The sequence below is a fragment of the Pelobates fuscus genome, chromosome 5 (assembly GCF_036172605.1).
Source record: "Pelobates fuscus isolate aPelFus1 chromosome 5, aPelFus1.pri, whole genome shotgun sequence".
Lineage (NCBI taxonomy): Eukaryota > Metazoa > Chordata > Amphibia > Anura > Pelobatidae > Pelobates > Pelobates fuscus.
This window is the reverse complement of record NC_086321.1, coordinates 269,012,273-269,039,039: the sequence shown is the minus strand read 5'-3', so window position 1 is coordinate 269,039,039 and position 26,767 is coordinate 269,012,273. Positions and strand designations below refer to the sequence as shown.

At 41.2% G+C, this 26,767-nt stretch overlaps 1 protein-coding gene across 1 annotated transcript; it reads right to left on the bottom strand.

The window, feature by feature from the left end:
* On the bottom strand, window positions 1-26,080 carry NCBP1 (nuclear cap binding protein subunit 1). The gene is made up of 23 exons (XM_063455285.1): window positions 25,784-26,080; window positions 22,259-22,347; window positions 22,033-22,133; window positions 21,208-21,364; window positions 19,507-19,614; window positions 18,994-19,115; window positions 15,591-15,660; window positions 14,454-14,669; window positions 14,183-14,280; window positions 11,574-11,637; window positions 10,746-10,856; window positions 10,040-10,104; window positions 9,200-9,262; window positions 9,026-9,100; window positions 8,669-8,772; window positions 6,490-6,612; window positions 6,199-6,301; window positions 4,744-4,837; window positions 2,427-2,530; window positions 1,712-1,826; window positions 1,329-1,463; window positions 816-929; window positions 1-708 (listed from the first exon to the last, which is right to left on the bottom strand). The coding sequence occupies exons 1-23, from the start codon at window positions 25,815-25,817 to the stop codon at window positions 595-597; spliced, it is 2,379 nt and encodes a 792-aa protein (XP_063311355.1). The 5' UTR covers window positions 25,818-26,080; the 3' UTR covers window positions 1-594.
* Window positions 26,081-26,767: the final 687 nt, after the last annotated feature.

Genomic DNA, 26,767 nt, shown 5'->3' with positions numbered 1-26,767 from the left:
TAGTAAAAAAGTATTCCAGGTTTATTTCAACCAAGCCGTTTTCAAAAATGATAATTTTGTTGCAGAGTGGGAGGAAAAAATTGCAAGCAATTTTTAGATTTTTTTCTCGAGGCAGGTTAATAAAATCAACAAAGAAAGATAATTGGCTACTTGTAGCCACATTTACAAAAATGCATTCCTTGCTTCACTTCACATTGCAATGAGGAAACCTTTTTAGCAATACATTAAAAATAAAGGAAAAAAACAAACAAAAAAAAAACCCACAATCTAAGGCAGATCTACAAAGTGTGGTGTAACAAATGTTAGTATAGAAAGGTAACAATACATCACATGACCAACCCAAAAACACAAGGTATTGTCATATTACTATTTAGCTGTTCAAGTCGAATAATAAACCACGGTTTTAACAGACACCCTGGTTTAACTAGAAAAGATGTCCTTTCACTATTAGCATCACAACTGCAGTGTTTTACTCTGAATACTCTTAATGTATTAAAAAAAAAAAAAAAAAAAAAAGCACAAAAACAACAACAAAATGCAATTATTCATTTCCTCTTGCGGATCAAAAGTTCATGAGAGGGTCTTATGTGCATATCAACCGTGTAATGCACAGAACTGCTGGAAGACTGTCAAGATGTGATGATCAAGCTCCGCTGTGAACAAGAGGTTTTCAAGGGTGACCATGTACTGCTGAATTATCTGATGATGCTTTAAAGAAAAAGATTTATCGAAAGTTAATATTGCAATGCAATAGTCAAGGGTGCAGAACATTTTCTATAATATCTGAATACGCTGTAAACGAGAAAAGCACAAACCTGGAGGAAAATTTGCTGTAGTCTCTCTATGCAATTCTTATACCATGGAGTATTCACATCAATACCTCCAGTTTCACAACGCACCAGGTGCTCCGTAAGAATCATAATAAAGCGCTAAAAAAAATGACAAAGCTGGTCATTAACAAATATCTAGTAAGTAGAAAATTATGTTGTGGTTCTCTTGTTTCCATAGAGTTTGAAGAAGAAAAAAAATATATATATATATACATAAATACATTTGAAGAGTGTGAGCTATTGCAATCACACAGCATAGTCTGTGCATTAGATGTTTAAGACATACAAAATGATGTAATGAATCTAATATTTAACCTCATTTTTCTAATTTTAGAGAAACCATAGGAAAGGAATTTAAAAAATATGGGGAGGACTAACCTTTTAATACATTTAAAATAAATAAGATGTCTAAAAAAACAAAAAAAAACAATGGACAAAAACTTACAGACCTTAGATTTAATAAAATGCCTGTATGATTAATTGAAACTACTAAAATACCTGAAAGATGACAAGGAACAGATTCTTTTGTTCACTTTGAGCGGCCTCGACCTTCTCCTGCAAACGTTCTATCTGTTCTTCCAGAGGACCATCTTCCCTTCCACTATCATCATCATCGTCATCATCACTGTCCCTCTAAAAGTGTGTTTAAAAACCACATATAAAAAAACGTGCTACAACACATGCAGCAAATGTGATTTTAAAAAAATAAAAAACTCATTGCATACATATAGGCAGGTTATGTAGGTTAAAAAGATAAATCAGGGAAAGAAGACATGTACACCCATCTGTTTAATAAATTTGTATTTCAAAAGAAATTCAAGAGAACACACCCTTATTAAAATTTAGATTTTACTTCTCAAATAGTAATATGGTTTACATACTCGTTTGTTCTGCCTGGCAAGACGTTTTTTTGTATCCTCCAATTCTTTTTCGATTTTCTGGACGTGCTTATTCATTTTCCGAATTGTGGAGTGCAAGATTTCCCATATGTATAACCTATGAAAAACTACTTAATTACTAGACATAAAGGATCATAGAATAAAAGTACAATATATTTTTATTTACAGTAAACAATTGCTTTCCATATCTAGAAAAAAAAGGATATATATCAGCTTGGAGTTTGGCTATTTGACCAATCACCACGATAGGCACAAATTTCGATGAATTGCAGTTTGTAACAAAAATCTCCAAATCTAGGGTGTAATCTCTTAATGGCCAAGGCTTTATTGAGATTTCTGGTGTTTGGGATTGTAATTTCAACACAACTAATGCAATTAAAGAAAAATCACTTAAACTAGATTCACTTATTAGTCTTCATTGTCAAAATGCCCAATATGTCCTGGATTTCAATTAATTTTTACATTTATAAAACAAACTATGCTATTAGAGACAGTCAAACTCTTTAACTGAAGCATAGATAACTACACATCCCACAATTTTTTATAATATTATACATAGCTGCTTTAAATTTCAGTATGGCACTGTGCTGAGAAATAAGCCTCTTAACACAGATCCTCAAATCGTCTTAAATGGGAAAATAACACTCATTTGTAAGATAAAACGCAATTAGAAGGTAACAAAAGTAATCCAGCTAACCTGGTAAAATCATGTGATAATTCACTGGAGAAAATCCAGTTGGCCACTGCAGCGCAGTCAACAATCTGTGTTCGTATCATCTTATCAACTAACACAGCAGTCATCTAAAAACAATAAAAAACAATTTCATACATTTGTATGTTAGTAGGACTACACCAAGAAAAAAAAAAAAAAATCCAAAGAATATATCATATATTCCTTGGCCAAAAAGAGATGGAATGGGTGTATTATCTAGACACCCTCCACCCTAATGATCTGAATGCCGATTTTGATCTGTTTAAAGGAACACTAACCCACCATTTAGGTGGCTTGCCCCTCCCACCCCCGTTAAAAGGAATTACAAAACTCTTATTTCCAGTGCCGCTTAGGTCCGCCAGCGCTGGCCCTGCCCCTGATCTGCCTCCTTGATGACATCAGAATTTTCTCTGAAAAGGCAGTGTTTGAATGAAAATGCCTGAAGGCAATGATTATACTCACCAGAACAACTACATAAAACTCTAGTTGTTGTGGAGACTATAGTGTCCCTTTAATTTCTTGTAATCCTTACTATTTTTATGTGTTTTGGCATCCAACCTGTTTAATTTATTTATATTACCCCGCTTTTATAGATCTATACCTCTCCTTGGCTTATTCACATTCACTAATAGTTTATCTAATTGTAGTGGTATGTTTTAAAATAGGTTCAGGTTACCTCTCTCTCTTTTTTAAATAATGTTCACAGTTTAACATAATATTTAATGAGTGCTACTTTCTATGGACTTTAAGGAATGCTTGGTATTTTAAATACAGTTAGTCCATTTATTCTAATGCAATGTTTGTTTCCCACACTTTGCCCACATTCAATATGGACGACCGAGCTATTGGGACATATTTTGCAATGAACTGCTGATACATCATTATTTGCCAACGTAATATAAAGAGCGGAGCTACACAAAGACGGACATGAAACACTGAATATCTTTGTATACTCGCGGATGTAAGACTACATACCCTATGAACCCATGCAAGGTAATTATTGTGACGCGTCACTTCCTGGGCGACGTGCGCGACCGAAGAACAAGCAGGAAATGCATTAGAGACACCAGATTTCACTGATTACTGACATACAGCCTATATAAACCGGGACAGGATTATCCACACTTCTGAGGAAGCCCAGCCAGTGTGTACTGGAAGAATTGAACTCTTATTTCAAAATATATATAAAAAAAAAAAAAAAAAAAAAAAAAAAAAAAATTACCGGCACTCTTGGGTTTGATTCATCCAGTTTATTGTTGGTAGATTCAGGCTAGGTCAACGTTTCAGCTCCCGATCGGAGCTTTCATCAGGACAACAAAGGCGTTGCTGAAACGTTGACCTAGCCTGAATCTACCAACAATAAACTGGATGAATCAAACCCAAGAGTGACGGTAATTTTTTATACTATTGAGACTTGGCATCTGGTACTATCAATTTTTGTAGGAGTGCAAGAGGGTCTAAATTGTCTTTATATAATATATATATACATATACATATACACATACACATATACATATACTTATACATAGCACCGCCCAAACCATTTACAGCAGAGCTCTTAGTAGCTCAATAAAGTGTGAGTTGGCCCTCTATACAGTTTAAATAAAACATTACATATTTTGTTAAATATTGTACACTGTCTTTTTTTTTTCTTTGAGGTTACCAAAAGTTACTCAATACCTGTATACAGTGACTCTATAGAAGTATATGTATATATATTAATACAAGTGGTGCTGTACATTTTTACACTCTTTTGGGCATGGTTTGTCACTTTGTTTGTTATAATTTGTACTGTTTGTGAGGTTTTGGGAATCCTCACGGATTTACTGCTGCCCTCTTTTGTATTATTGTAGTGAGCGCTTATTTCTGTTTTGCTATATCATGTATTACGTAACTCTAGCCATGCTCCGTTATACTGATAATGGAGTGTTTAGCTAATCCCTCAAGCAGGGGAATGAATCCTCAAATTGATTCTTTGAGGATTATGTTTATTTACATTTTCAAGTCGCAAGTGGCATGGTTATGGCATTAAAAGTTTCTGATACATAAAGATTTGCCAACTGCATTTCAACAATTTCCGACTCATGTCTGATAGTTTCCTTAATATTTTTCGGTAATAGGTTTTGTCTTCTATTACAAAAAATAAAAAAAAATGAAAAAAATCAAGATATTCCATAAAGGAATTACATAAAGGAATTACATTTTTCCATAACAAGGACTACAGGGTTTACAAAAGTAAAGTAGACAATATGAAAATCTGATCAAAGAAAAGGGACATTTGAAGGCAGATTAAGCCCCTTACCTGTGGGTGATTTTTCCAAACCTCATAGGCGACCCTGAGAATATGAAGCTTCCCTTCATCGCTGTCAGATAATACTTTGAAAACTTCATGAAACCTTGTGAAAACAATGCATGTAATAATCAATATGCCATGTCACAGCTAAGCACAATTAGTAACTACATATTACAGTGGTTCACAAACCAGTCCTCAAGGCACCCAGGATTTAGGGATTACCCAGTTGTGTGTTTTCTTTTTTTTTCTAAAAACACCTTAGACACAACCGGGTACTTCCCAAATCCTGGACTGGTAGGGGTGCATTAAGGACAGGTTTGGGAACCACTGACTTAGACAGTAGAGCATTGAGCAGCTAATTACACCGAAGCAGACACACGTTAACCACACAAGTTTGTTTATATTGGGACAGACCTGGATTTTTGTTTCTCTGAAGGGACAAAAAAAAAAAATCCTATCTTTAACACCTTCATGACAGATGACATGCAGAACCATAACACAATATTTATCTAGGCCTTAATCTAAAGAGGTTAAACAAACATTTTTGCTATATTATTACAACACTCAAATGGAAATACAAAATGGCTTTTTCAAATTAAAAAAAACAAACTATTTTTTAGTGTTCGACAAATAGGATTAACAGAAGATTACATAGCCAAGACTATGTAAAAAAATACATTTTAAAAATGCTGCTTGAAGAACAGTTTACCTCACAGAAGGCAAACAGATTTAACTTATAAATCAGTAGTTTCCCGCTAAGTTCACAAGGTCATTCCAGGTCATGAACCACAGTAAAAAAAAATAAAGAAAAATGATTTGGGAATTGTCGCATCATGGACTCTTGGAGTACCTTAAAACACAGTAATCGTATGGAGTAGTAGAGGGGATCAGGAAGCAACATTAAAAATTAGTGAAGCAAAAGGTCATCATTCTGGAGTATACCTTAGGCCAGAAGGTAGTGAGAGCTTGCTCCGAAGTCCAAGCTCCAAACTATCAAGAATTAAAATTCTCAATAAAGGTTAAAATATACAACCACAAACCCTTCATTTCCTATTCACAAAATCCAGGACCAAGGTAAGAATGGAAGAATGAACCAAAAGACTGGCTTGGACACCAAAATATAGTGGTCTTGAATAAAAAGGACGGAAGGCAGTCTTCTTGACTAAATCAATGTACCATTTTAGACAAAGCAAATATGGAGGAGAATACAGTGGCTGGTAATGTATTAAAAATAAAAAAAATACAAAGGAAAAAAACAGGACTAAAAATTCTACAGCCTGGAATGACAGGACCTCCAGTGACAAGAGAAAAAGAAGCTGTTCCAAAAAAGATTTATTTTTTATTTTTTTTAAAAATGCAGGACTAAAGAGTGGAGAACTGAAAGGCAATTCAAAGTTTACTAAGTAGAATGACCCATTTTTTTTTTGTCCACCACTTCAGCAGGGATTCAAAAAAAACACTTACTTTGCAATAGCACTGAACGAATGGCTAAAGGACTTTGATGCCAAATTCAGCAGAGACTGCACAAAAACATCGATCTTCAGTGGATTGAAGCTTATTCCTTCATCTGTAAGCAAAACATACAGGTAAACTATTTTACAGTGGATATTTTGTTTATTAAGAAAATGCAAAAAGTGTAAAGCATGATTATTTACATTTTAAGAATGTAAAAAAAACTTTTTGCCATTACAAAGCACTACAAAGTATATAACAATTTACTAAGCTACATAGCAAAGATCAGATAGGAATTCTTACCATCATCGTCATCTTGATTTGGATTAGGAACATCTTTTAAAACATTAAAAATATCCTCATTAACCGCCTTATTTTTTATCACACTTGTCAATTTGAGCGCAATGGCATATCCAGGCAAGGAACCTGTAGAAGAGCAGGAAAAAAAAGCAATTAACAAAAAACAAAACATTATTGGTTCCATCACCATTTATTATTTTTAAATAATACACACTTTACACAGAACAGCTGGTAATGGTCTCCCTGACCAAATTTCACATTAGCATTAAATGGATACTCTAAGCACAAAAACAAAGCTAGGTAAAGGGACACTAATCACCAGAACAACTACAGTTTCTTGTATTTGTTCTGGTGAGTAGAATCCTTGTCCTGGTGAGTAGAAAAGGCAGTGTTTACATTACAGCCTAGAGATACCTCCACTGGCCACTCCTAAGATGCTTAATAGAGGTGCTTCCTAGGGTTTCTATGGAAGAGCCAGCGTCGGGATGTTTGTGTGTGGGAAGGCTTTACCTATATGGGACGATGCTGCTGCATTACATGATTATGGAGATGCAGCCACCACACATTCCCTGATTTGTTTTGATTTAGACAATTTTTTTTCTTTACATTTTTTTGCTTTCATTTTCCAATCTTTAGTTGCTTATTCTACTTACATTTTTTACCTATATTTAGAGACTAGAAACTACAGGATAGAGTTGATGGGTGGCTAGATTTTTTTTTTAAATTGGGCCATCGAAAGCACAATAGGCACTGTGTATAGCATTTAGCCTCTCCTTACATTTCCCCTTTTGCTTTGACAGATATAGAGGTGAGATGTTTTTTGTATCTATTTTATGCTCTATAAGATAGACCAACTTTTAGCTGACAATTATTTTCCTATTATGCTAGTTTCTTGATAGGATACAAAGTTACTATACACTTGTGGTGGCATGTATGTGTTGCTACTAAGTAGTCTTGGTACGAGTTCTTTTTTCAATGTGAAGTAAATGGACAGGCAGTTTTTGATTCATTGAATTTGTCGAATTTAAACTTAGTTCACATTTTTGACTACCATATATTTTAGTCTCTTTATGTAGGGACTGTTTTGGATGTAATTATATGTTTTTACCTTTTTATATAGCTGAATTAATAAAAGTTACGTTTTAAATGGTTTATGCCAGTGTGTCCACCCTGTGCATGCAGACACTGAGCTTTCCTCATAGGAATGAATTGATTCAATGCATCTCTATGAGAAGATGCTGATTGGCCAGCGCTGTGTTTGGCTTGCGCTGGCTCTGCCACAATCTGCATCCTTGACAGTCTCAGCCAATCCAATGCTTTCCTATGTGAAAGCATTGTGACTGGCTCAGATTTCCACTTCTGAGGTCAGCCAAGCTAACAGATCAGGGGCAGAGCCAAAACAGGCAGACTGCAATATTTGGGGGATGGAACAGGAGGGCTAAATGATGGTTTTAACACTATAGGATCAGGAAAACAGGTTTGTGTTCCTGACCTTATAGTGCTTCTTAAAATAGCAATTTTAATGTATAGGTAATGCACCTGCAGGCTCACAGCTCAATTCTCTGCCATGTGGGTGTTTAATCACTGTGCTATAAGGGAAGGTTAAAAAAAAAAATTAAAAAAAAATAAAAGAGACTTTTTTATGAAGTGTATCCCCTGGCTGAGGCTCTGAGCCTCAGCCAGGGGATGTGTGACTATGGCTGCATAACAGTGATTTACTTTAAAATTACAGAGAATTGAGCAGAAAGACTGCAAGTGTATGATCTGTACACCAAAACCACATCATTAAGTTTAAAAGTTGTTTTGGCGCCTAATACTGCCAGACACTATAGTAGTTGTTCTGGTTAGTATAATCATCCCCTTCATGCATTTTCAAACAAACAATGCCTTCTCAGAGAAAATGCAGTGTTTACATTGCCCCTAGCCAAGTGGCCACTCCTCAGATGGCCACTCAATGGATTGGCTAAAAATCTGAAATTTTGAGGTCACCAAGGAGGTGGTTCAGGGGCGTGGATAGCGTTGGCAGAGCCGTGCAGCACTTTAAATAAGGTGAGTTGTAACTCCTTCTTAGGGAGTCATTGGGAGGGGGGGCTCGAGCCACCTAAATGTTTAGTACCTATAGTGTTCCTTTAATATAATATAGTACAGTAAAACACGTGTAAACAAACAAAAAGTCACTTACTAGCGCTCTCATCTCCATATTTGAAAACACATTTGGGAGCTGGTGGATACAGAGCAGAAAAGGTTGCAGGCACAATGTCCAATATCCTCTGGTGATAGGAAAGCCTAGGAAAGGAGAGAAGTAAAAAAAAAAAAAAAAAAAAAAGGAAATAAGATTTGTGGATACAGGATTATGTATGCAGAATATGCAGTGAACATTAGGCCATCTATAATGTGTTTCACTGAAAATGTCTGAGCGCACTAAAATATCCATTAATGTAGAGTAACTAATACCAGCCTCTGAAATCTCTACAAATTATGGAAAGTCATAATCTGGCAAATATAAAGCAAAACACTATATACAAAATCATATATATACCTCATGCATTTTTCTAAAACTTCTCGTACAAATTGGGGTTTAGGTTTGTCTAGGTCTTGAGGAATACAATCAGCCCTGCAACACACATAAATAAGTTAATTAAAACAATGTAGTTAATATGACAGATACTAGTAAGTCATCTCTTCTAGCAAAGAAAGATTAAAAAGCACTTACCAATCTTCCCAGTTCCATCGGAATTGAAAGTTACTCAGATGGTGAGAAAACCAATTTATAAACCTAAAAAATAAATAATTTTTTGTAGTCACTAAACTGTTCAGAAAATACCTGCCCCATTCATCCCAGCTCACCACTATCACACAAAGTTGGATTTCCAATAGCTGAGCTGCAGAAATGCGGTAGGTAGAGCCTAATTCTGAAGATTAAAATGTTTTGGTATATGTAGTATAGGGATAAAATAGTGTGTTTTTAGAATGGAGATAACGTTTTTATAACTTGTTATGGTCCCCTTTAAAGACTGAGGTGAAAGCAGCACTTCTCACTGCAAGAGAAGCCGTAGGTTTTTGGTTTTGCTTTACTTTGGTTTGTATGTTTGTTTATAAGTATTATCTTGCTGGCTTAAAAGTCAAGTGATGCATGCCCCTTTAGCAGAGCTGTGTAAACCTAGGCACTGCAACTGTAGATGAACTGTAATTCCCACAATTCTTCACCTGCAGTTATGTTGCCAGAAAAGTTTGAATTGTAGTTAAACTACTATAGGATTAAATTTAAATATTTTCTCAAAAGGGACACGCTAGGTACTTCAACCATAACATCTAATTGAAGTGGTTATAGTTAATGGTTGGCCCTAAACTTCATCCCTGCCACTGCGGCTCAATCTAATGAATCCTCATTAGACTAAACGGTAGAGGGGCCCAGCTGTCGGGGACTCTTGTTTAACCATTTAAAAACAGAGGAATGATGACAGGAAATTCCAAGAATGATAAACCAATGCCTAGAGTGTCCATTTAAGTTTTATTTGTTCATACAGCAAATTTTACTGCTCGTTATATTTACCTGTCGATGCAAGTTGTGTTCATGGAGTCCAAGCGTGTGTACAGCATTTCAGTGGCTTGTGCAAGCTATTGATTTCCAATAAGGAAAACTACGAACTACAAATTTTGATTAAAATAACAGACACATTTAAAAACAAACTGCATACCATCTGATGATATTTTGACTTTTAAATATCTGAATATCATTTATTTCCATATTTTTTTCCCCCATTTACACATCCCATCAGATTATTCCAAACCTGGCAATTGCCATATTGCATGACTCAACTCCGTCATTCCAAATAACTTCTCTGTATTAAACTAAAGTATGGACCACAAAGATGTTTCAAGTATTTTGACATATAAATTGCTAATATAGTATAAATTGGAAACCCTGGAAAATTCACAATGAAAACTAATATTATCAGGGTTATTCACTAAAGAGAGTATTCAAGGTGAATTCAGAGTGAGTTTTAAATTAGCCAAACTGGGAAACGTCTCAAAGTCAACCATACTTTCAGTTTACCGACTGGTCTTATTTTTGTAATTTTCTTTGAATTCTCAATTTAGTGAATGAAATCGTCATGCCTTGCTACAAAAATGGTTTGAGCGCATAACCAGAGTTTTAACAAGAGTTACATGCAGATTGCAACTAAAACACCTTTTTTTAAATTGACAGATTTATATAGGACTGCGTCGCCTCCAAAATATAAAAATAAAAAGGATACAACTTGTGGTAAAGATCCAGGCTGCAGTTTGCAGAGTTCAATTAATAGTGTTGTATACATGACTTCAATATGTGGTGGGACTGGAAGTTGGAAGAGTTCAGCAAATATAACCTAGGAATAGAACACAAATCAGAGCAATAAGAAAATCTGTATTACAAGTAACAAAGAATCACTTCAAGTTCAATAGGCCTGAAAATAACGATACTAAATGGAAACTCTGGGCTCCATACCAACTTCACTCAATGAAGTTGCCATGGTGCTAGATGGTCTCCGGTGCCGTCTTACCTTAAGGAGTTAAACAGTTAATTAATAATTTAAACCTAAAGACTGGAAGACTGCTCCCAAAAGCTCTGCCCCATCCACTTTCTCTGAAAGTCTGAGTCTTTAATCAGGAAGTCTTGATGTAGATGCCGCTAATAGGCTGAGAGTGTCAGCTGACACTCTGCCTCTCTCTTGCTTCCCATTCAGAAAATGGTGTAAAAAAAGTATGTATCTTTATAAACGCACTATTTTTTTTTAATCTTTGCACAATAATGCCTTAAGTGCTTGATGAAACTTTTTGTAAACTGTTATCAGCATCCTATCCTTTACATTAACATATCTCTACAGTCTTAATATCTCAATGTAATGAACAGGTGCCAAGCAACTAATAGGAACAAGGGATGAGTGAAATAACAATGGAAAAATACAATTCAATGATTAGTATGAATGTAATAACCTGCTAATAAAACTATAACTGACAAATCTTGGAACTGAGTTTTCAATACAGCATATGTTACCGTATAGCAAATAAACCATTAACTGTAGAACTAAACATCACTCACATACCTCAACTATATGATAGTTCAAAGGAATCTTGTTCTTCCCTGGGTAGCTTAATAGCTGTGCCGCACTACAAGAGAAAGATATAGAACAGATTATTTCAAATTAAGTGGAAACTGTTTTTTTTTTACTCAAAGTGGCTAGTTTTAAAAGAAAAGCATAAAATGGATCAATAAAAAATGATTTCCCTCCAACCATGGCCTACAATTAAATACCCTTTCTTCATGATGTTCTTACTTGCATCATATTCAGTCTCTGGTTTAAAGGGGACACTATAGTCACCCAGACCACATCATCTCAATAAAATTGCTTTGTGGCCAATGGCCCTGTCTTAACCCTGCAATGTAAAACATTGCGTTTTTTTAAAAGAAACTATTGTTTACATTGCAAGATTAAATCCTCCTTAAGTGGCTGTCTGACAGCTGGTAGAGATGCTTTTGCTGCACTGCTACGAGGAGGATTGGTCCATCACCGGAGGATCTTCTGCTCCAAGCCACATCTTAGTTACCGGCTAAAACATTTTCAGAATGCTTTCTCCCTTCAAAAATTATGATAATTACACAAAAAGTGCATTGAAAAAATATTTCCCCCCTAAACTTTAGGTTTTGTTGTTTTTAGGTTTCACATCAATTTACCCTCAATGTGAAAAAAAAATAAAAAATAATTAAAAAGCCTGACATATTGCATTTACATAAGTATTCAGACTCTTTGCTATGACAATTACGTTCAGTCCAGATGCATCCCATTTCTCTGCATAATCTTTGAGATGTTTCTACACATTGATCAGAGTCCACCTGTGGTAAATACAATTGGACATGATTTTGCAAGGTATGAAGCGGTCTATATAAAAGGTCTCACAGCTGTAAATTCATACTATAGCAGAAACCAAGCCATGAGGTAAAGAAAACTGCCTTAAGAGCTCTGTCAGGATATGCTCAAGGTACACATCTGGAGAAGGTGACAAAACATCTTGGCTGCAGTGAAGGTTTAAAAGAGCACAAAGGCCTCCATAATTCTGTAATGGACGAAGTTTGGAACAACCAGGAATCTTCCAAGAACCGACTCCCCAGCCAAACTAAGCAATTGGGGGGAAAAGGCTTTGGTAAAATAGGTGACCAAGAACCTGGCGGTAACTCTAGGTGAGCTTCAGCGTGTGGAAATGGGATAAACTTGCAGAAGGACAATCATCAATGTAACACTCCGTTGATCTGGACTTCAAGGCAAACTGGCCAGACCAAAGTTTCTCCTCACTGCAACACACATGAATTCTAGTTTGGAAATTGCATAAAAAGCATCTGAAGAACTCAGACTGTGTGAAACGAGAGTTGAACTGCCTTTGCCTATATTCAAAGTATAATGTCTGTAGTAAACCAGGCTGTGCTCATCAACTACACAAAACCATCCCAACAGCTTGGTGGTAGTAGCATCATGTTTTGCATGTGTTTTCAGCGAAAGACTGGCAGACTGGTTAGGGTTAAGGGAAAGCGGAAGGCAGTAAAATCAGAGATGACTTTAAGAAAAATCTGGTGCAGTGTGCGTAGGATCAGAGACTGGACTGAAGGTGCACTATCCAACAAAACAATGACTTTTATATCAGTCATTAAAATGCAAGAGTGGCTTAAGGACAATGCTTTGAATGTCACTGAGAAGTCCAGCCAGAGTCCAGACATTAACCCAATCAAATATCTCTGATATGTGGTCTGAAAATGGCTGTCCAAGCTGACAGAGCTTAAGAGGATCTGCATAAATAAATGACAAAAACTTCCCAAATCCAGCTGTGCAGAGCTGGTCACATCATACCAAAAAAGACTTAAGCCTTTTATCGCTGCTAAGTTAAGGACCTGAACACTTAAGTCAATGTGATACTTCAGCTATTTTCTGTTTAATATATTCTCAAATGGTGTCTAACATTTTTTGTATTTGTCATGAATGTATATTGAAGTGGAAAAAAAAATTAAACAACCGTTTCATAAGCATACAATAAAGTCACACACACTTTATTGCTTATATTTTAACACTATCTATTGGCTAAGGAAGGAACATTGATTCAAAACTATCAGATTATAGCAATGCATTCAAGATACATTTAGTATCAAGCAACAAATTTTCTACTGTAAAGAAAACAGTCTTTTCAGTTTCTTAATATGAAGATAAATCCCTAAAATGCCAGCCTTGATTCCTCCAGTTATGTAAAATAATTGTGACTAATAGAAAATTAAAAAAATACATTTCATTCAAATTGACTTGTAGAAGGTGGATAATAAAAATAATAAAAAAAAAAAGATAAAAAAAATTATTCAATGTTTCGCCACTAGATGGTGTTAAAATAGAAGTAATAAAGTGTATGTGATTTTATCGTATGCTTGCACAGTTAATGGGTTTTCCTATTTTTTTTCCCCACCGGTTTCAAAATAACCTTTTCCCTACGCGCTCTAGAAATCTTTTAAAATTGTTCCATAAGGCTGTTTTTAATAAATGTGAAAAAAAATTAAGGGATTTAAATACTTTCTGAATGCAATGTATATAAACACACACACATTAAGCATGACTCATTTTCATCTCTAGTGTTCCTACTTTTATATAAATTTAAATTAAAAACCAAAACAAATGCATACCAAGTTTTCCTCTCTTTCCAGTGTGATTTAATGATACAATGGAGATTTTCTTCTATAACAAATCTTTCCACTGAATGACTTCCTGGCATAACTGGACCCTGGTCAAAATAAATAAACTTCAATAAGAAAATCCTTGCACTGAAAGTTTCAAAATGTAGAATTAATCAGTATGCAATATTCAGCAATTACAATTAAGAAAGAAATATACCACAACAGAAGGTCATCTATACTTTACCAGTAAGCTACATTACATTGTACTAATAGTACGTACTTCCGGAGCATCGGTATAGTCAAACATCCTGAAAATGACTCTTGGCATTGGGTAAACAGAACCTTCTGTATGAGGTGGTGGTGTGAACGGTGGTAGATTGTGTTGCAAAGCCTCACAAAGAATGCTGTCAAAGGCAAGGTATGGGCGCAATATGTGTCTTTCTTGCCAGCGATCCTTCTTCAACTTCTGAATCTGGGCCCACAAGCAGTCCAAATACTGGAAGAATTAACAGTTTTCTTTAATAAAGATTCTAAGAGTTCAACGAAAGACCAGTTTAAGCTAAAGGTAAAATAATATTAACTTTAAAGGACCACTATAGCTCAATGAAGTGGTCTGGGTGCCGGGTCCATCTAGGGTTAACCCTGCAGCTGTAAACATTGCAGTTTCAGAGACACTGCTATGTTTACATATGGTTTAATCCAGCCTCTAATGGCCGTCTCACTGACAGCTGCTAGAGGCGCTTCCGCACTTCTCACTGATTTTCACAGTGAGAAGACGCCAACATCCATAGGAAAGCATTGAGAAATGCTTTCCTATGGACTGATGGAAGGCACGCGCGACTCTTGCCGCGCATGCGCATTCGGCAGATGACGTCGGAAGAGGGAGGAAAGACCCCAGCGCCGAGGCAGCCTGGCGCTGGAGAAAAGTAAGAATTTAACGCCTTTCTCCCCCTTCAGCCCAGCAGGAGTGGGACCCTGAGGGTGGGGGACCCAAAGACTGTATAGAGCCAGGAAAACGAGTTTGTTTTCCTGGCACTATAGTGGTCCTTTAATTTTGCTGGCGATACTGCAGCCAAAATAATATTTTTAGTCTGTGTTGGGAATTTCAAGAAACCCCCTTTCATAATGGCAGTTTTCTTCCCATCTCTCGCTCTCTTACTACTGTTGCAATCTTAACTTCAAATCCCTGTTAAGATCACATTTATAGGCTATGATTGCTATGGCTATGATGATTTCACTATGTTTTAAGAATTTTGCTATTTTTAGAGGTACACACAGGTACACACCTATTTTTTTTTTTATTAATTGTCAGAATAGCCATGCTGTTAAAATTTTCCATTCCTAATATGTACATATAGGGGGAAAAGGGCCTTCTCCAAAACTAGACTCACAAAGTTAAAATTAATAGTCAACTTACCTCTTCTTGTGGGTGTGGTTTTTCTGCTGACCATATTTGCAGGAGAGACACGTGAATTTTTTGACGCCGTCTAATATAAACAACAAAACGAGTTAGCATGCAGACAACTCTAAAACTAGATTAGTATGTCTGAAGCATAGATTGAAAAAACATTATGCAAAATTGTAAATGTAAAAATATATTTTAAAATATTCACACACCTCCCCATGACAGAGACACACACACACACACACACACACACCTACCCCATGACAGAGACACACACACACACACACACCTCCCCCATGACAGAGACACACACACACACACACCTCCCCCATGACAGAGACACACACACACACACACACCTCCCCCATGACAGAGACACACACACACACACCCCCCATGACAGAGACACACACACACCTCCCCCATGACAGAGACACACAGACACACCTCCCCCCTGACAGAGACACACACACACACACCTCCCCCATGACAGAGACACACAGACACACCTCCCCCATGACAGAGACACACAGACACACCTCCCCCATGACAGAGACACACACACACACACCTCCCCCATGACAGAGACACACACACACCTCCCCCATGACAGAGACACACACACACACCTCCCCCATGACAGAGACACACACACACACCTCCCCCATGACAGACACACACACACACCTCCCCCATGACAGAGACACACACACACACACCTCCCCCATGAGACACACACACACACACACCTCCCCCATGAGACACACACACACACACACCTCCCCCATGAGACACACACACACACCCCCCCCATGACAGAGACACACACACCCCCATGACAGAGACACACACACACACCCCCCCATGACAGAGACACACACACACACACCTCCCCCATGACAGAGACACACACACACACACCTCCCCCATGACAGAGACACACACACACACCTCCCCCATGACAGAGACACACACACACCTCCCCCATGACAGAGACACACACACACACCTCCCCCATGACAGAGACACACACACACACCTCCCCCATGACAGAGACACACACACACACACACCTCCCCCATGACACAGACACACACCTCCCCCATGACACAGACACACACCTCCCCCATGACAGAGACACACACACACACACACACCCCCCATGACAGAAACACACACACACCTCCCCCATGACAGAGACACACAGACACACTTCCCCCCTGACAGAGACACACACACACACACCTCCCCCATGACAGAGACACACAGACACACCTCCCCCATGACAGAGACACACAGACACACCTCCCCCATGACAGAGACACACACACACACCTCCCCCATGACAGAGACACACACACACACCTCCCCCATGACAGACACACACACACACACACACACACACCTCCCCCATGACAGACACACACACACACACACACACCTCCCCCATGACAGAGACACACACACCTCCCCCATGACAGACACACACACACACCTCCCCCATGACAGACACACACACACACCTCCCCCATGACAGAGACACACACACCTCCCCCATGACAGAGACACACACACCTCCCCCATGACAGAGACACACACCTCTCCCCCATGACAGACACACACACACACCTCCCCCATGACAGAGACACACACACACACCTCCCCCATGACAGAGACACACACACACACCTCCCCCATGACAGAGACACACACACACACCTCCCCCATGACAGAGACACACACACACACCTCCCCCATGACAGAGACACACACACACACACCTCCCCCATGACAGAGACACACACACACACCTCCCCCATGACAGAGACACACACACACACACCTCCCCATGACAGAGACACACACACACCTCCCCCATGACAGAGACACACACACACACCTCCCCCATGACAGAGACACACACACACCTCCCCCATGACAGAGACACACACACACCTCCCCCATGACAGAGACACACACACACCTCCCCCATGACAGAGACACACACACACCTCCCCCATGACAGAGACACACACACACCTCCCCCATGACAGAGACACACACACACCTCCCCCATGACAGAGACACACACACACCTCCCCCATGACAGAGACACACACACACCTCCCCCATGACAGAGACACACACACCTCCCCCATGACAGAGACACACACACACCTCCCCCATGACAGAGACACACACACCTCCCCCATGACAGAGACACACACACACACCTCCCCCATGACAGAGACACACACACACACCTCCCCCATGACAGAGACACACACACACACCTCCCCCATGACAGAGACACACACACACACCTCCCCCATGACAGAGACACACACACACACCTCCCCCATGACAGAGACACACACACACACCTCCCCATGACAGAGACACACACACACACCTCCCCCATGACAGAGACACACACACACACCTCCCCCATGACAGAGACACACACACACACCTCCCCCATGACAGAGACACACACACACACCTCCCCCATGACAGAGACACACACACACACACCTCCCCCATGACAGAGACACACACACACACACCTCCCCCATGACAGAGACACACACACACACCTCCCCCATGACAGAGACACACACCTCTCCCCCATGACAGAGACACACACCTCCCCCATGACAGAGACACACACCTCCCCCATGACAGAGACACACACCTCCCCCATGACAGAGACACACACCTCCCCCATGACAGAGACACACACCTCCCCCATGACAGAGACACACACATTATTGCTTGTTTTAATACCTGTGGGGTCTAGTGGGCGACAGGCTGGGGTGCAGGAGAGCGGCATGCTGAAGGATTATGGAGGCAAGCGGCAAGTTGGGGGATTTTCTAGGCAGACTGCTTGCTGAGTGGTCGTGGAGGCAGGCGGCTAGCTGCACGTATGGTTGCTGACGGCGAGGGAGCTGTGATGTTTCTGCTCCCCCGCACGCCACTTAGCGAGACCGGGGCCGGAAAATGACATCATATCCCAGCCCCGGTCTCATTAAGCTGCGCGCAGGAGAGCAGAGCAGAATCATTACAGCTCCCTCACCGCCCGCCTCCATGACCACCCAGCAAGACGTCTTCCTAGAAATTCCCCCAACTTGCCGCTGGTCGCAAGCCAAGCTTGGAGTTTAGAGGCTCGCATATCTCAGGCACCAAGGCAAAATTTCCATGCGACATGGCAACCTGAGATTTGTCGAGCCCAGTTATATTGTATAAAGGCAATAATGGCTCCATTTATGTATGTGTATATAGACACATATATATATATATATACACACATCAGCTGTTTGAGAATGGCAAGGCTCCATATAAGTAAAATTAACTCTTAACTTATGAATTATTATACAGACCAAATGCTACGTGTACAATTCAAACTATAACTTACTGAAGATAACTTTCAATTTGTGATAAAATGCGATCCATTTCCACATCTTTTTTCTCATACAATTCTTTTCCAACCCAGGGCAAGGATGCGAGAACTGCATAAACATACCAATCACTTCGCACCTACAAAATAAATAAAAAAAAGTCTCTTTACTCTGCATCAAAGGGGAGGCCAAAATCTAAACCATTGCAAAAATATATATATCTGCTCATCGGTCTTTAAAAGTTCCAAATTTTATTTAAGTATAAATTACAAAAAACCAACGTTTCAGTCCCAGCTCAGGACTTTCCCGAGCTGGGACTGAAACGTTGGTCTCTTTTAATTTATACTTAAATAAAATTTGGAACTTTTAAAGACCGGTGAGCAGCTGTTTTTTGGTGAAAAAATAAATAAAAAAATTTATATATATATATACACACATACACATACACACACACACACACACACACGTAGGCTATTTTGTAGCAATGAAACTAATACTGTTTTGGTTAGGGTGCACAGTCATTTTGTTACCTGAGGAATATCTTCTTCTATAGTGACCCCAACAAAGCTTTCAAACATGGCTACCATTGATGGAGCTGCGATTACATGGCAATTCACGAGATCAGAAAGAAAGCGAACCTTGGCGTGAAAAATGAGAAAAAAACACAAAACTTCTATTTTATGCCACAAGAAGCACATCAGATGTTCACTATATAAGCAGGGACTTTAATCTGCTAATAGGTTGAGGTGTTAAAGTGAGAACGGTCTCTTCTATTGGAAATTACTTCAATGTTTAAAACAAAAAACAGAACACCCATACTTTGTATTAACTTTATTCATTAATTGTTCTAATATTACAGATTTCGTAAGCGACATCACAATCCGGTTTAGTCCCGGCACAACAAAAGCACACTTTGTAGATGAGGAAAAGCAAAAAATTGTACTTACTGTACATTTATTTTTCCCTAGGAATAGAGGCAGTATATACCTGAATGATCTTAAAACTATCTTCTGCAAGACATGCAGTATGAGAATGGGAATTTCAAAGTTACGTCCCTTCTATTGCTCCTTTTCCCCAAAGCATAGAGCCCCACAATACCTCCATATCTACAATCAACGCAGCCACATAATGTACTGCAAAAAAAAAAATTAATTGGGGCAGGAGGAATCTGTACTCCCTTTGAATGAAGGAAAAAAAAAATATTTTTTTTTTTTTTTGCTTCTTTGCAGATAGAGCAAGCTAGATGCTTGGTTTTAGCCACTGCTTTGCCTTTTTCCACAGGTTGCTCACATAAATCTGGTAGATTGGATATACTTTACAGTACAACATAATTAGAAACAGAAAATATACATAAACGTAGGGGAGCTTATTAATTATATAATAAGCCTAACTGTGCTGAAGGGTTGGTGAGATAAATAACTTTCAGGCACGCACCTGGCTGCCAGAGTTACTGCTGGGCTTAAAATGAACACTAAAGTGTCAGGAATACACACAGTGTTTAGGTCACTGGCCCCCCCTCCGAGCACACTGGAAAAGTGGTTTTAATCACCTTTTTTCATACACTGGTCTCTACGCCTCCATGGCCAAGATCATCAGTCTTAATCTCAGTCAATAGGAAAGCACTGGAATGCATCTCTATGAAGAATGTATAGCGCCTCCATGCAGAGGGTGGAGACACTGTGCAGCGCTGGACTAGAAAAAAAACTCTACTTATCGTCTGTGTGACTGCCACTAGAGATGGCACCAATGTAATCACTGCATTTCCTCTAGAAAGGCAGCATTTACAGTGCTCAGTCTGGAGGAACATGCACCACTTACGGCACCGTTTATGATCTTGTACATGCCACAACAAATATTGTTTGTACAATTGGTGGGAAAGAAAAATAAAATCAGCTAATTTAGGCCTCAATTTAATATTTTTTTGGATAAAAAATATTAAATTGAAGATCGTATTTAAAAAACAAAGATCGTATTTAAAAAACAAAGATCGTATTTAAAAAAACAAGAAAAAGGCATTTAAAAGCTAATCTAAAAATATTAAATCATTTGAAGAGCTTATGCAAGAATAAATAATCGAGGCGCTAATCTGTAAAACCCATTACACGATTTTCTTACAGTGTGATAGATTTTGGAAATCTTAAAGGGTTTAATTCAAAATGACCCGATTCCACAATATTAATAAATTGCCAAACTATTTGTGAAGGACAGGAGACAAAGCATTAATAGCTTACAAAATACGTAGCCTCTGTGTATGCATTTGATTTTATGGTCTCTTTTAGTGCACGAATCATGGCTTCAACAAATTCTCCACCAAAATTGTAATTCCTGGCATTTAGGAGACCCACTAATGTAGTGTAAACAGTCATTTTCTCTGGCAACGAACGGCAACTGTATGAAATAAGAAAGGGGAAAAAATACGCATAGGTATTAACATAGATAACATGACTGTAAAATTAAAGTAAATTAGTTCTGAAAAACAAACCTGATATTGCTCCCATATACATTAAATACACCATATATCAAAAATATCTGGTGTAATCAATGTAAAATATAAAGTTTTACTCACTTTTCCTCCGCTTCAGCTCTGCTTTGTGAGTGTTGCTCTTAATGCAACACCCACCACTTGGTCTCCCTCCACAAGTCTTCCTTGATTTGCCCAGTCTGGGACACCTCCCCAAGCAGGGCAAATCTCATCAGGGACGTTGGCATGCTGGATTTGTTTCCAGCATGATAGCACAGGTACAGAGTGACGGCTAGGGAGTTTCCACAGCAACAACAGTGCATACGCTCTGGTTACTATAGGTGGAGAGCAGATGGACCTCCTGTGGTTCATCTTTTTTGCTCGCCCTTGTCAGACAAGGATTCGGCACGCCGAAGCACTGACTGACAGTTGGGAGAAAACTATTTTTAAAAGTGTTTATTTTATCCTAATTATGTATTTGCTAGGAAAACTGATAGCACAATGTTTAGATACAATTTTGACAGGTGCCCTTTGACAAATTTAGAATTTAAATGGTTTAACTTGGCAAATATATATGTATACCATGCAAACTTACACTGCACAAAGAATTCTCAAGATCTTGCTTTTGTAGTTGGGTAGGTCAGCCTCCAAAACACCAGCCAGCCCCTCTAAGTTGCTTTCAAGTGAGGAAGTACTCTGAGAAATACAAATGGAAATGTTCTAGGTGTCATATGCATTAGCAGAGAAGACAGCTATGTCTGAATTAAGCATGATCAAATGCGATGGGAAGGGAAAAAAAAAAAAAAAGGACCAGAGATTACCTTTTCACCAACTCGACATATTAATGATTCTAGTCGGTCTTCAATTACAAGAGGTTCTGAAGTTTTCCTCCTCTTGTGAGGTTGCCCCCCTGCAAAGGAAAAAGAAAAGCAAAATAACATCCATATCCTTAAGAACTGGTGGTCTCTCCACCAAACTTGATAAGTCTTTCAATGGTAAAAACAAAAATGCAACAAAACTTGAACACAAACTCAATTGGCCTATTGGTGCATGTCAAATATTTAGATATGAAACAATTTTAGGTGTTAAAATTTCAGGATGACAAAATGCCCAGCGGCCTTAAGCAGTTTTGATGTATAGATCATCCCTCACTCTCATTTACTCAATTTGCCATATATGAGTTAAATCACGGTTTATACAGCCCTAGCTACACTTCCCCAGCATGTGATCCACACAGCTTTCCTAAACACTTCCTGTAAAAAAATATATCTTTGTTGCAGAGTGTGTTTAAATTGTAATTTCTCATCATGTGCTCAGTTTATAGCCTGCGGGAACCTTCTGCGGCGTGCACAGTGTCCAGCACTAGCTTTCAGCATCGCCACACTTTGCATGGATGCACTGAACGTTCCCCATAGAGATACATTGATGCAATGCATCTCTATGAGGAGATGCTGACTGGCACAGCACAATCTTTAGCTGCACATGTGCAATTGCATCTCAATTGGATTTACAAAGATCATCAAGGAAAACAGGTGAGTAACATCACCTTTTCAGCATGATCAGAGCAGGACGGTCACCTAAAATGCAACATCAGACTATATTCCTGACGATATACAATTCCTTTAAAGGATCACTAGTGTGTCAGAAAAACAAAGCGGTTTTCCTGACACTATAGTGCCCTGAGGGAGTCCCCAGGGCCCTTCAGCAGCTTATCTTAATCCAGCGCCAGGCTCCCTCGGCGCTGGCGACCTCTCCTCCCCCGTCAGATGAGCCGAGTGTGCATGCGAGGCAAGTGCCGGGCGTGCATTCAAAGTGTCCATAGGCAAGCATTTCTTAATGCTTTCCCCTATGGACGCTCTGCACGAAGGAGGCATAATATGCCTCCAGCGTCGCAGATGCGCCTCTAGTGGCTGTCCGGAAGACAGCCACTAGAGGCTGGCTTAAACCCAAATGTAAATATAGCAGTTTCTCTGAAACCGATATGTTTGCATCTGAAGGGTTAAAACCTGAGGAACCTGGCACCCATAACACTTCACTGAGCTGAAGTTGTCTGGGTGACTATAGTGTCCCTTTAAAGTACCATTTACAGAGCAAGTGTAAGATTAGATTGAAAATGAAACCATTTCTTTCATACAGGCTGGGTCAGTCACAGCCAGGGAAGGTGTGACTAAGGCTGCATAAACAGAAACAAAAGTGATTTAACGCCTAAATGGCAGACGATTGAGTAGTGAAACTGCAGAAGCATAATCTATACACCAAAACTGTTTCAATAAGCTAAAGGTTATGTTTGGTGACACTGATATCCCTTTAATACCTAAACCCAGACCTGCTCCTTATAGGTCTAGCATCAATTCTATAGTAATGGTCACCTGTGGTGTAACTGAGATCCAGCAGAAGAGAGTACTGCATGCCGGCCTTCCTCCCTCCCTCACACACAGAGCGCTGCATGCCAGCCTCCCTCCCTCACACACAGGGCGCTGCATGCCAGCCTCCCTCCCTCACACACAGGGCGCTGCATGCCAGCCTCCCTCCCTCACACAAAGGGCGCTGCATGCCAGCCTCCCTGCCTCCCTCACACACACACAGCGCTGCATGCCAGCCTCCCTCCCTCACACACACACAGAGCGCTGCATGCCAGCCTCCCTCCCTCACACACACACAGAGCGCTGCATGCCAGCCTCCCTCCCTCACACACACACACACAGAGCGCTGCATGCCAGCCTCCCTCCCTCACACACACACACACAGAGCGCTGCATGCCAGCCTCCCTCCCTCACACACACACAGAGCGCTGCATGCCAGCCTCCCTCCCTCACACACACACAGAGCGCTGCATGCCAGCCTCCCTCCCTCACACACACACACAGAGCGCTGCATGCCAGCCTCCCTCCCTCACACACACACACAGAGCGCTGCATGCCAGCCTCCCTCCCTCACACACACACACAGAGCGCTGCATGCCAGCCTCCCTCCCTCACACACACACACAGAGCGCTGCATGCCAGCCTCCCTCCCTCACACTCAGAGCGCTGCATGCCAGCCTCCCTCCCTCACACTCAGAGCGCTGCATGCCAGCCTCCCTCCCTCACACTCAAAGCGCTGCATGCCAGCCTCCCTCACACACAAAGCGCTGCATGCCAGCCTCCCTCACACACAGAGCGCTGCATGCCAGCCTCCCTCCCTCATAAAGCGCTGCATGCCAGCCTCCCTCCCTCATAAAGCGCTGCATGCCAGCCTCCCTCCCTCATAAAGCGCTGCATGCCAGCCTCCCTCCCTCATAAAGCGCTGCATGCCAGCCTCCCTCCCTCATAAAGCGCTGCATGCCAGCCTCCCTCCCTCATAAAGCGCTGCATGCCAGCCTCCCTCCCTCATAAAGCGCTGCATGCCAGCCTCCCTCCCTCATAAAGCGCTGCATGCCAGCCTCCCTCCCTCATAAAGCGCTGCATGCCAGCCTCCCTCCCTCATAAAGCGCTGCATGCCAGCCTCCCTCCCTCATAAAGCGCTGCATGCCAGCCTCCCTCCCTCATAAAGCGCTGCATGCCAGCCTCCCTCCCACATAAAGCGCTGCATGCCAGCCTCCCTCCCTCATAAAGCGCTGCATGCCAGCCTCCCTCCCTCATAAAGCGCTGCATGCCAGCCTCCCTCCCTCACACACACAGACTGCTGCATGCCAGCCTCCCTCACACAAAGCGCTGCATGCCAACCTCCCTCACACAAAGCGCTGCATGCCAACCTCCCTCACACAAAGCGCTGCATGCCAACCTCCCTCACACAAAGCGCTGCATGCCAACCTCCCTCACACAAAGCGCTGCATGCCAGCCTCCCTCACACAAAGCGCTGCATGCCAGCCTCCCTCACACAAAGCGCTGCATGCCAGCCTCCCTCCCTCACACTCAAAGCGCTGCATGCCAGCCTCCCTCCCTCACACTCAAAGCGCTGCATGCCAGCCTCCCTCCCTCACACCCAGAGCGCTGCATGCCAGCCTCCCTCCCTCACACAGAGCGCTGCATGCCAGCCTCCCTCCCTCACACACAGAGCGCTGCATGCCAGCCTCCCTCCCTCACACACAGAGCGCTGCATGCCAGCCTCCCTCCCTCACACACAGAGCGCTGCATGCCAGCCTCCCTCCCTCACACACAGAGCGCTGCATGCCAGCCTCCCTCCCTCACACACAGAGCGCTGCATGCCAGCCTCCCTCCCTCCCTCACACACAGAGCGCTGCATGCCAGCCTCCCTCCCTCACACAGAGCGCTGCATGCCAGCCTCCCTCCCTCCCTCACACAGAGCTCTGCTCTCCCATTCATTGAGTTGGACCCAGACTCTGGGCCGGAGCGATAAGCCCTCACCGTCATTCTCGTCGCTGTGCCTCCTCCTGGACATGGTGCCGGTCCGCCCGCGGTGGGTAGTGATCAGTCGGACGGTTAGTGTAACGGACAGACTGGGAGAGCTGGAGCGGGGGTCTCTCGGTGCTGGGAAGGTTCGGTCCGCTGACCCTCGGTATTTCCAATCCCGGGTGCTGACACCGGCACGGGCAGAGCGGACAAACAAAACCGGCGAAAATGTGGCCGATCCGAGCTCACAGTGCCTCTCAGTGAGGGAAACCGCCGGAACTTTCCAGCGGTGCTACGTTATTTCCGGTTACCAAAGAGTCGCGCGCTGGAACAAGTCTACACAAGAGGCGCTCTAGGCCATTGCTGGTTTACATCTCTATGGCTTTGGGGGTGTTAGCTTCCGGGGGGATTGTAAGGGAGCGTGTGCAAACTGCGTGATTCAGGGAATTCCGTGTAAAATGTTAAACTATGAGTTGAGATAATTGATGACAATATTATGGAGTTGCAGGGCCACTGTGAGCGAAGTCTGCAGCTCTGTAGCTAAGTGAATGCTAAAAAAGTGAGTCAAATAAATTGAATAAAACCATGGTCGTTGTAAGCATCTACACAGTGTTAGCCTAATGCCACCGCCGTCTCACTGCGCAATTCTCTGCCATTTAGGAGTTAAAGGGTCACTTCAAACACCATGACCACTTTAGTGATTTGAAGTGGTCATGGTACGTGGAGTCTGCAAACAGAGTTTAACCCCTCTAATGCGGGAGGTGGAGTTACACCCTACGTGCAGCGTCATTGGGGTGTCGTCACCCAGAACTAGCGTTACAGATGGGCGGATATCAATTATGCACAATTTTCAAAATTGCATTAATTGGCGGACAGCAGGCAATGCTATCAGCCAATGAATGGAGACGGCATCCAGCCTCTGCAGCTGTACAGAAGCCGCATGCACATCACTAGAGCAAGAAAGAAACATGGCGTCCGGCAGGGTCCCAGATAAGAGGG

Excerpts from the sequence above, each read along its gene's own strand:
- NCBP1 (XM_063455285.1), bottom strand. The coding sequence starts at position 25,817 with ATGTCCAGGAGGAGGCACAGCGACGAGAATGACG. Across the intron at positions 19,116-19,506 it reads TAGAAGAAGATATTCCTCAG|GTGCGAAGTGATTGGTATGT; the intron begins GTAACAAAATGA and ends TTTATTTTGTAG. Across the intron at positions 4,838-6,198 it reads TCGTTCAGTGCTATTGCAAA|GTTTCATGAAGTTTTCAAAG; the intron begins GTAAGTGTTTTT and ends TGTTTTCACAAG.